The 12171-nt window shown below is 41.1% G+C and overlaps 1 protein-coding gene across 6 annotated transcripts in view; it reads right to left on the reverse strand.

The window, feature by feature from the left end:
• MAST2 (microtubule associated serine/threonine kinase 2) overlaps window positions 1–12171 on the reverse strand; it is a 344273-nt gene that overhangs the window by 23635 nt on the left and 308467 nt on the right. For all 6 annotated transcript variants that reach the window (XM_054036560.1, XM_054036559.1, XM_054036565.1 and 3 more), the window contains 5 exons: window positions 10343–10428; window positions 6098–6306; window positions 3626–3764; window positions 1799–1931; window positions 949–1114 (listed from right to left, as the gene is read on the reverse strand). In XM_054036560.1, coding sequence (XP_053892535.1) covers window positions 949–1114; window positions 1799–1931; window positions 3626–3764; window positions 6098–6306; window positions 10343–10428 — 733 coding nt within the window. The remainder of the gene's footprint in view (window positions 1–948; window positions 1115–1798; window positions 1932–3625; window positions 3765–6097; window positions 6307–10342; window positions 10429–12171) is intronic.

Consider the following 12171-nt stretch of genomic DNA (forward strand, 5'->3'; position numbering starts at 1 on the left):
TGCATTCAGCTGCATGAGTACTTAATATAATTCGAGCACTGACATTTTCCAAAATGCATATAATTTCAGTATTAACCATAGCTGCTGTCAGTGCAAACAGTAATTGTTGGAACAAAACTGTAAGAATCTTAATACATATGAAATAACGATCTTTTATGGCAACACATAAAGAACTACTATGGTGCAGCTGTATCTCATGCCTACACATTTTGGGTAACAAGTTTATTAATCAATTTTAGCTCTTGCTTCTTGCAAATCCTGAAACTCGCTTTCCACAAATATTTGCTTAAAATTCACTGTTTCAGTGAACATTTGAGAATAATCTTTTTCACTTGAATACTCATGGAAAGTGAACACAAGCAAATCAATTAATAAAAACAGAATCAATCAATTTTCTACAGCATTTGCCCTGCTCTAGCCATGAGATATGGGCCAAAGGACAAACACTTTCACTACCCAAGGCATGAAGGTATCTAATACAACAGTGTTTATTGATGTACTTTGTTGCTTTTATAAGTTATTTTATTACATTTCTGTAGCAATTGACTAAAGCCCTATCCTTTGCGTCTACACGGGATAACTAACAACAAAATAGAATCTTGGCCTGCTCATCGGCTTGCTCTTTTCAAATGCAAACACATCTCTTTCCACTCCCCACAACACTAATTTATTTTATAAGCTGAATTTCTCCCTGCACGAGGCATATTGACAGAGTTTACATACATATATATAGATGACATTTGGTGTATGTTAAGCAAGACAAGAGCTTTTAGCAACTGTAGGGACTGACCAAAAAGGGAGTATGAACCGAATTCTAATACTGAACAATTAACTTTGCTTCTTATATAGTCTTTCTTCACTAAATTACAGCAGATTTCAATATTTTCATGCTCTCTCATAGTGAACTGCTAAAGGTAACCCCTCCAGAGACAGGACAAACAAACATACCACTGATCACTTGTCCAAACAGTTCTTCTGGTGTGTCACCAAAGAAAGGGACAGAGCCAACTAAAAACTCATACAGGATAACTCCCATGGCCCACCAATCCACAGGCTTTCCATAGCCCTGTCGCAAGATCACTTCCGGGGCAATGTATTCTGGAGTCCCACATACCTGAAGATGGACAGACAGAAAGGAAACTGTTAATTTACAAGCTGCCATATTTGGAAGCCAGCTTCCTTCTACCGAATTCTTTTTCCACTGCCTCAGCTGATTTTTGTCATTAACACATCCCTTGCCACATGGAAATATTCCACACTCAGACTAGATAAACTTGCATAAACTGTCAAAGATCACAACATTCAGCATTTATATGAATTGCCCAATTTTCCACCCATGGCTTCGGTGCAATTTAGAACAGAACTTTGCTAAAGAACATTATTTGTGCAGAATCATACGAAAACCTTGTGGTTCAAGTCTCGGCTCTTCATCGTTCAACAAACACCACAGAGTCAGGGAGTTCTACAAATCCTTTGATTCTGTCACAAAGGGCCCCAACCCATACATCTAGGAGCACGCATCTTCACAGAGATAATTGCAGGTTCAGGTTTTAAGTTTATAGTTTCATCAGTTTAACTGTATTCAGCACTTACACCACTGTATGGGGACTGATGTATCTATCTGAACCGTGATCATCAAGTTACCTCTGTCTGCAATTTCAGGTCACAAAATCTTTTCTTATTGCAAAGAGCATTAAACACTCTCAGTCTATACACTGAAAAAGAAAAGTCTGTGAAATGCTGCGGAGATTCACTGATTCAAAGCTGTAATTTTTTAGAAAAACATTTTTCAGCTTACCTGCTTATCCAGGAACTCTCTTGCATCTTTCTCAATGTGTCCCTCATACAGATTAGTTGTGAGACTCATCAGCCCAATTTTAGAGAGTCCAAAATCTGTTAGTTTAATGTGACCCATGGATGTTATCAGAAGACTGGGAAAAAAGGAAGGAAAATAATTCAGTATTCACTGCTATAGTTTCGGAAAGCAATCACAATGTAATGCTATTGCATTATCTAGCAAAATGTCCAACAGATATATGGTGCTTGGTGATCCTGTGCATTCCACCACTTATATGAACGAGACCAGGACAGCTGGGAAATCAGACTGCTTTCAGATTGGACTAACAATAACAGGGTTCAGACAGACCTTTGAATAGAATGTTTGCAGTGCTGTAGCCATATTGGTCCGAATGGAAACTTCACAACATGAAGAAGGAAGCCAGACTGAACAGCGACATTTTCTGAGCAGATTCAAGAAACAAAACCTCATCCCCAGAGGACTCACCTATTACAAACCTCTGATCACTACATACAGCTCCAGAGACTGAAGGAAGCTCTTTGTAGCTAGAAAGCTTTTCCTTTCCACCAACAGAAGTGGGTCCAATAAAAGATATTACCTCATCTAACTTCTCTCTCTCTCATTTGAATAGAATGAGATTGTAAGATGTCATTCTTTCCATGCTTAACTGCTCTAATAAAACTCTTAAGATTAAATGCTGTTCTGGCTTTCAATACAACATCCTTAAAATGATGGGTTTTTGTCAACTTTTGTACCTGCTGTTAGGATTGGAGAGATTTTTGCTGAATCAGGGCAGAGAGATCGGTTTGTTTTCGATGCACCTGCTAAATATGCCATAGGAACAGCTTAGGACATACAAGGGATTACTGAGCTAAATTTAGGACATGTTCTGGGATGCAGTGACTCTAAAAAAGAATTGGGGGTCGCAGTGGATAATCAGCTAAACATGAACTCCCAAGTGTGACGCCAGGGCCAAAAGGGATAATGAGATCTGGGATGCATACACAGGATTCTCAAGTGGGAGTTGAGAAGTTACTTCCCTTCTGTATTTGGCACTGGAGCCACCACTGCTGGAACACTGGGTCCAGTTCTGGTGCCCACAATTCAAGAAGGATGTTGATAAATTGGAGAGGGTTCAGAGAAGAGCCACCAGAGTGATTAGAAGATTAGAAAACCTGCCTTACAGTGAAAAACACCAGGAGCTCAATCTATTTATCTTAACAAAGAGAAGGTTAAGGGGTGACTTGATTACAGTCTATAAGTACCTACATGAGGAACAGATATTTAATAATGGGCTCTTCAGTCTATCAGAGAAAGGTCTAACATGATCCAATGGTGAGAAGTTGAAGCTAGACAAATTCAGTCTGGAAATCAGGCGTAATTTTTTAACCGTGACAGTAATTAATCATTGGAACAATTTACCCTGGGTCGTGGTGGATTCTCCATCACTCACCATTTTTAAATCGAGACTGGATGTTTTTTTCTAAAAGCTCTGCTCTAGGAGTTATTTTGGGGGAGTTCTCTGACCTGTGTTATACAGGAGGTCAGACTAGATGATCACTTCTGGCCTTGGAATCTATGAATGCATATTAACGTGCATCATGGCTGGGGGAATTACTTTTTAAGGATGTTAGCACAGATTGACGTCTGAAAACAAGAAGCTGAACCTATCAAGAAAAACAACATTATAAACTTAGTTTTTTCAAGACTAAATAAATGAGACAAGGCTGGCTACTTGCCTATAACATCCAATGCTTAATTAGTAATTATACTTTTATCACGGAGATCTACAACTACATATTTGAACCTGAAAGGTTCAAAACATACTTGTCAGGTTTTAGGTCACGGTGGACAATGCCATAATTGTGTAGGTACTCCAGTGCCAGCACTGTCTCGGCAAAATACATCCTGGCCATATCAACTGGTAGGGCTCCAATATTCTTTAGGAGTGTGGCACAATCTCCTCCTAGAAGTAAATTACAAACATAGCACATTGAAATGACACATGAATACTAAGCTACAGTAGCAGCACCACCACAACATTAGATTGGAAGAATTTCTCCCTCCTTCAATTCTCTCTACATTAAAGGTTCTTATCCTTGGTCCTGGAATCTGAACACAGTTTAGAAAATCATTTTAATTTCCACAATGCCTTTTTTATTTTCTATAATTTAAATCTCTATAGTTTCTGTAATGCCTTTCAGGATCTAAATGCATGTCACAAACCATACAAGTAGCTCTTCTGTACAGAAGGGCAGCATTCAGCCAGACAAGCATAGCAAGTGGCACATGGGGCGGAGGGGTAGCTCAGTGGTTTGAGCATTGGCCTGGTAAACCCAGGGTTGGGAGTTCAATCCTTGAGGGGGCCTCTTGGGGATCTGGGGCAAAATCAGTACTTGGTCCTGCTAGTGAAGGCAGGGGGCTGGACTCAATGACCTTTCAAGGTCCCTTCCAGTTCTAGGAGATGGGATATCTCCATAAATATTTTATTGTATTTTTTTTATTTTAACAGCATGGGAGAGGGGACACTTTTGTCAATGACATTTTGGCGAACTCCAGCTCTTTAAAAAAGCAGTATGATGCCATTGAGGTCTATGGACAGTGAACAGTAACAGCATTTCTATGGCTTCATCGGAGACGCCACAGGAGAGGAACGTCCACAGAATTAAATGTATCTGCTTTGGAAAGGAGGAGGACTAAGCTGGGTTTGTCAACCTTGATGCTGAGACGACTGAGAAAGGCTCTCTCCACTTTAGGGAGCACAGGTAACGTCGTCTTGCCTTTCCAGGGGAGCAGTCCAACTGGCTTCAGTAGAACTATTTGTTGAGAAAGGCAAGCAGGATTTGGCTCAATGATTGTATAAATTCATTTTCCAGGTTGGAAAGGAATCTGGGAAGGAAGTAGAGTTTACACTCAGCCAGCCTTTGTGGCTATAGTATTTCTTTTCTTTTTGCTGTTTAAAGCATGTTGCATCACAGATTTAACATGATCCTCCTCTTTATTTGCAAATAAGAATTTACTCTAAATTTGTCAACATGTCAATCAATAAATTCCGTTTCAGCTTCACTCGTTTGTCAGAAACAGAATAGCCATAGTTCACATCTTGCAGTTATTCAGCTAGCCCAAACACAGAAGCCAGGCATGGGAAATTAGTTCTACGCACCAATGGAAATACACCTCTACCCCAATATAACGCGACCCGATATAACACGAATTCTGATATAACGCAGTAAAGCAGTGCTCTGGGGGGGCAGGCCTGCACACTCCGGCGGATCAAAGCAAGTTCGATATAACGCCGTTTCACCTATAACGCAGTAAGATTTTTTGGCTCCCGAGGACAGCGTTCTATTGAGGTAGAGGTGTATATTATTTACATTAAGATAAAACTATAAAACAAATCCAACTAATATTCAAATTAAATAAATTAAGTGGAAGAAAACAGGAAACTAAACAGTTATATGGAGATACACCTATCTCATAGAACTGGAAGGGACCCCGAAAGGTCATCAAGTCCAGCCCCCTGCCTTCACCAGCAGGACCAAGCATGGATTTTGCCCCAGATCCCTAAATGGCCCGCTCAAGGACTGAACTCACAACCCTGGGTTTAGCAGGCCAATGTTCAAACCACTGAGCTATCCCTCCCATATACTAACCAAATCATGGGCCAGATCATCCCCTCCAATAGTCTTACCCCCAGGAGAGCTCCCTGTTAGGATGTCTCTGCAGTCATTCCCCTACAGAGACCTTCACACTAGCTCTAGTCCCCCAGCGGCCTCCCCGCACATGGCTCTGTGTTGGCACAGCTCCAGTGCAGCCAAGCTGTGTTAGCTGCAGCTACCGTTGGGACCCACAGAGTGGGCATTTCCCCTGCAAGGTACTACTGCTCCAGGCTGGACTGACTTTTCTGACCCATCTCTGCAATGTGGTCCAGCCAATCTCTACTCCCTCCCCACCACATGGAGTTCAGAACTATGGATCACCCTTCATAGTATCCAGGAACAAATTGTGTTATGGAGGTGCTGAGACTCTTTTTTGTGTAGGCATGGGCAGACCCATATGTGAAAGGTCTTCCAAGGTGACATCTAGAGAATATGATCTAAGCCTATTTTGGCTGCAACATTCGATCTTAGAGGGCAATGGAGGGTGACCCTAAAGACTCAATTTGTAAAGCACTTGGCGATAATACAGCATGAAAGGCGTTATATATACAATAATTACTGCCACTGCAAAATTAACACATTTCAAACAATTAAACATTCAATAATATAACCAGATACTTTTCAAGCCTGAGACAAATACCTTCCACATACTCCATAACCATGCAGAGGTGGCGTTTGGTCTCGAAGGAGCAGAACATACTGACTACAAAGGGGTTCTCAGCAAAGGTCAGGATGTCTCTCTCCACGAAGGCCTGCTGGATCTGGTTTCTCAAAATTAGGTTCTGTTTGTTGATCTTCTTCATGGCAAAGCGCTGGCGGGTAGTCTTGTGCCGCACCAAATACACAGCCCTAGAACACAACAAAAGGGTTCCTACCTTCAGTTTGGACCATTTCAAAAACAATGGATCGCAAGTCATTACATCACATACACTGATAGGCTCCTGCTAGGTTTATCTATGACTACATAAAACATCTGTCGTGTCAAGCGTCGCTACAGAAGAAGAAATCTCTCTATGCTTTTCCTCAGAGTAAGAAACGGGGACGGCTACTCTTCACAGGCTTCTCCAAATATGTAACATTCTCAGTAACATTTCACCAAGCATTCTCAAAACTACGATACCCGCACAAGGAAATAAGGAAACAAATCAACAGAGCCAGATGTGTACCCAGAAGCCTCCTGCTACAAGACAAGCCCAAGAAAGAAACCAACATAACTCCACTGGCCATCACCTACAGTCCTCAGCTTAAACGTCTCCAATGCATCATTAGTGATCTACAACCCATCCTGGACAATGATCCCTCTCTTTCACAGACCTTGGAAGGCAGGCCAGTCTTCGCCCACAGACAACCTGCCAACCTTAAGTATATTCTCACCAGCAACCACACACCGCACCATAACAACTCTAACTCAGGAACCAACCCATGCAACAAATCTCGATGCCAATTCTGCCCACATATCTACACCAGCAACATCATCACAGGACCTAACCAGATCAGCTACAACATCACCGGCTCATTCACCTGCACGTCCACCAATGTTATATATGCCATCATGTGCCAGCAATGCCCCTCTGCTATGTACATTGGCCAAACTGGACAGTCACTACGTAAAAGGATAAATGGACACAAGTCAGATATCAGGAATGGCAATATACAAAAACCTGTAGGAGAACACTTCAACCTTCCTGGCCACACAATAGCAGATGTAAAGGTAGCCATCTTACAACAAAAAAACTTCAGGACCAGACTCCAAAGAGAAACTGCTGAGCTTCATTTGCAAATTTGACACCATCAGATCAGGATTAAACACAGACTGTGAATGACTAGCCAACTACAGAAGCAGTTTCTCCTCCCTTGGTGTTCACACTTCAACTGCTAGCAGAGGACCTCACCCTCCCTGATTGAACTAACCTCGTTATCGCCAGACTGATTCTTGCCAGCATATTTATACCTGCCCCTGGAAATTTCCATTATATGCGTCTGATGAAATGGGCATTCACCCACGAAAGCTTATGCTCCAGTACATCTGTTAGTCTTAAAGGTGCCACAGGACTCTCTGTTGCTTTTTACAGATCCAGACTAACACGGCTACCCCTCTGATACATATTCTCAGCAGAGAGACTAGCTCAGCCGTAAACAAGGAAAGCTCTTGCAACTTTATGAGATTCTTGCATACTAAAATTAAAATTGCAATTCCTCCATCAGAAATAAGACTAGGGCCCTGTGAGATTACATCAGAAACCACATACTCCTGTAGCATTTCTGAATGTCCAGACAATAAATGAAGAATGTAGCACACAATCTTGACTATATGTAGAGGCACATACTTGTAATAAATACTGAAATGATGAACATCACCAGTCAACTGAAAAATGACCTAAAATGAATGGGATCAGTGCAACTTCCTTCCAAGATCCACAAATTAAAGGAGTTTGATTAGCTGTAACAACATGATGCTGAAAGATTTCCGGTGGTAAAATATCCTTTTCATTTCTACCATTTGCACATCTTTGTCCGCACATTCATAGTACAGTTTGCAAATAAGGTTTTCATTCAGTTAGCTTGCTCTACTGAATCAATACTTACTCCCCTGTCTCTGGAGTGGCTTATTGGATTCTATTTAACATAGTATCATATCAGCTGGATAAAGTATGTAGTATATATAGTAAGGATATGACTCTGAGCAAACCACCTCTAGCCTTTTAGGGAATGTCTACACTACAATTAGACACCTATGGCTGGCCCGTGCCAGCTGACTTGGGCTTACGGGGCTTGGGCGAAGGGGCTGTTTCATTGCAGTGTAGATGTTCAGGCTGCAGCCCGAGTTCTGGGACCCTTCTACCTTGCAAGATCGAAGAGCCCAGCCACAGGGGTCTAACTGCAGTGTAAACATACCGTAGAAGGATGTACTAGAAAACATGGGTCTACATGGAAAAAGTGACTGTAAAAATGGCACTTTCTTATCTAACAAACTGGCTCTCCGATCTGCTCTCCCCTTTTTACTTTACTGACTAAAATATGTTATTACATTTTCATTTAATTCAACAAAGAGCTCCAGCACATGCTTAACTTTAAGCACAGTGGTTAAGTCCCATTCAAATCAATGGGGCAGCAGAGGTATACTGCTGAATATCACTGGTTATGATGTCACAGCCAGAAAGAACCCAAATGGCGTTTCAGAGATTCACAGATTCCAAGGCCAGAAGGGACCAAGATCATCTCATCTGATCTCCTCTATAACGCAGGCCAGAGAACTTCCCCACAATAATTCCTAAAGCAGATCTTTTAGAAAAACATCCAATCCTAATTTAAAAATTGCTGGTGACAGAGAATCCACCACAACTCTTGGTCCGTTGTTCAAATGGTTAATTACTCACACCTTTGACGAATTACACCTTGTTTCTAGCCTGAAACTTCCAGCCAGTGGATCGTGTTATACATTTGTCTGCTAGACTGAAGAGTCTATTATTAAATATTTGTTTCCCATGTAGGTTTTTGGACTAATCAATCACCTCTTAACCTTCTCTTTGTTAAGCTAAATAGATTGAGCTCCTATAAAGCATGTTTTCCAGTCCTTTGATCATTCTCATGGCTCTTCTCTAACCCTCTCAAATTTATCAACATCCTTCTTCAATTGTGGACACCAGAACTGGAACCAGTTTTCCAGCAGTGGTTGCACAAGTGCCAAATACAGAAGTAAAATAACCCATCTACTCCTACGCAAGACTCTCCTGTTTATTTATCCAAGGATCGCAACAGAGTCACACTGGGAGCTCCTATTCAGCTGATTATCCACGATGATCATCAAATCTTTTTCACAGTTACTGCTTCCCAGGATTGTCACCCATCCTGTAAGTATGGCCTACATTCTTTATTCCTAGATGTACACGTTTACATTTGGACATATTAAAACACATTGTTTGCTTGCCCCCCTGCTTACCAAGAAATCCAGCTCACTTTATCAGTGACCTGTCCTCTTCATTATATACCACTCCCCCAATCTGTGTGTGATTGGCAAACTTTATCAGTGATGATTTTATGTCTTCTTACAGGTCAATACTAAAAATGTTAAATAGCGTCGGGCCAATGACCTATTCCTGTGGGATCCCACTAGAAACACACATTTGATGATGATTCCCCCTTTACAATTACATTTTGAGACCTATCAGTTAGCCAGCTTTTAATCAATTTAACGTGTACCACGTTAATATATCTTTCTAGTTTTTTAATCAAAGTGTCATGTTGTACTAAGTCAAATGCCTTACAGAAGTCTAAGTATATTACATCAACACTATTAGCTTAATTAACCAAACTTGTAATCTCAAATTGCAAATTCTGGGTTCTTTGTGTGGGGCTGGCAGCTGGATTTTTAACTTGTAAACTGAGCAATCTGTTAAGACACAATGAAACATTAGGACATTTTTACACAGCAACACTTCACAGTGAAATTACACTTTAACGTCTAGTTTTAATAAATATTGAACTTATGTCTGGGTATGTGGTGCTAACAAACAAATGCGTTTTATTATTATATTCTTTCCTGTAAGAAATACTATAATGTAAACAAAATGTAAACTACATGACACCATTATTCATAGAGATACTTTCCCTGGATAACACACGTCATACCTCAATTGTAACCTCTCAAATGTCACATTAACCTATCGTATATGAGTATGTTTAATTTTATCCACATACTGTGAAGGCAAACTTAGCAGAAAAAGTTACAGCATAATAGGGCTTGAGGTCAAAGTTGTAGTGTAATATAGCAAGCAGCTGGAAAGGGCATATAATGAACAGCCTGAAAGGCCTAATTCTTTATCAGGTGGCTTGACATTAACATCTTCTTGAAAAGCAAAATGTGGGCACAAGCTGAATACCTTACCCATAAGCCCCGTTGCTGATTAGCTTAATGTTTTCAAAGTCCTCTTCAGAGGGAGCTTTCTTTGACTGTGCAGGGACCCCGCGACTCTGAAAATCAAGGAGAAGGGAGTTTTTTTTCTCTGCAGTTCACCAGAATCTAGCCTACTTTTAAAAAATGTACTTCCAAAAAATTCACTGCTGGGTAGAAAATATGAAAATCTTAATTTAAAGAAAAACAAAAAAAAATCTATTTTCCTGGAATTTTTGTTTTGTAACTGGAAGCTCTGTATGTATATGTCTCAAATATTTGGTGGTATAATATATTTTATATTTACTCCTTTCCCTTGACATACTATAACTAAGAAATGGTTGCCATATTTAAACCACTGTCATACTGAAATCTTCCATTTAATTCTTCATACTAAATACATTACATTTTGATTTCTGTTAGATCACAGATCCATTCCCCTTCTCTGGTAGCCTTCTAATATCCTTCTGTTGTGTAACAAATTATGTTTGTTTTTTAAACTACCATGGAACTCAGAGAAGCCTTTGCACATTGACTTTCTGATAATGCTCAATAGCCTGCCAGGACCCACAGTATTGAATAAGCTGAAATATTTCTAACAACAATATACGTTATGCTTTTTGAGTTACTTTCACTCGAGGAGCTCAAAACTGACAGACACTGAGGCAGACACACCAGGTGACTTGCTCAAAGTTACTCAGGAGATCTGTGGCAGAAATGGGAACAAAATCCAGATCTTCTGAGTCCCAGGATCATCCTTCCTCCCTGTTATATTCTTATACTAATCAGGATATTAGCTCAGAAACCATGAGTTCCTCAGCAACTGCAAGTCATGTTTGTATTCTCCCATTTTCATTGAGCACTTCCAGCAGAGATTGTTTTGTACTGTTTGCAGTCATACTACAGACAAGCAGAATTTACTTTATGCTGTAGACTGCGGTGGGATGGTCAAAGTTCCTAAATTATTTAGGTTTCAGAGTAGCAGCCGGGTTAGTCTGTATCCGCAAAAAGTACAAGAGTCACCCCACCTGTCATTATGCAAGGCACTGCATTTAGCCGTATGGAGTGGTAAATTATTTAGAAGTCAGTAGGACTTATGTTCCTAAATTACTCAGGGCCAAATCTACAAAAATACTTAGGTATTGCAATGCCTAGCCCCGTGGTGCCTTGCCACCTAGTGGAATCCAACCCTCAGCCCTGAGTTATGCACCCAGGCTCCCCATTCAATACATGGGGAGAGTTACCTGCCTCAGAAGCCAGCCAGCGGAGCGGGGAGCTGCCTTAAGGTAGCCAGGAGTGAAATACAGAGGGAAGGTGCTTAACTGATGGGCCAGAGAGAGGCACCTCCTTCTGCTCAGGATTTTCAGCTGTGAACCCCTTTTCTGGAGTTAGGCACTTATGCCAAGTCAGCCGCTCTGGTAGCCTACACTCTTGAAGCTGAAACCCAGATCTTTCACAAGAGAGACCCCAATGTCATTATACCCAACAGCTCAGTGGCTAGGGCATTCACCAGGGACCCAGGAGACCTGGGTTCAAGTCCCTGCTCTGGACCAGGGATTTGAATCCACATCTCCCGGAGTGCCCTAACCATTAGGCCAGGGGACACGTATTTATACACACACAAATTCCTGATCTGTATTCTTTTGTGACAGGTATTGTGTCTTGGGCAGACTCTGAGAATGCCTATGGGATCAGGCTCTGCTGGTGAGACAGGCAGGGGAAAGTCTAGTTTGAGAATCCCGTTTCTTTGGCTTTGGCTTCACCCAGGGCTCTGAGTAGTTTGTTAGCTGTGGTGGCAGCATCAATGCTTAGGTGGCTTTGCA

The sequence above is a fragment of the Malaclemys terrapin genome, chromosome 8 (genome assembly GCF_027887155.1).
Source record: "Malaclemys terrapin pileata isolate rMalTer1 chromosome 8, rMalTer1.hap1, whole genome shotgun sequence".
In the NCBI taxonomy this organism is placed as follows: Eukaryota; Metazoa; Chordata; order Testudines; family Emydidae; genus Malaclemys; species Malaclemys terrapin.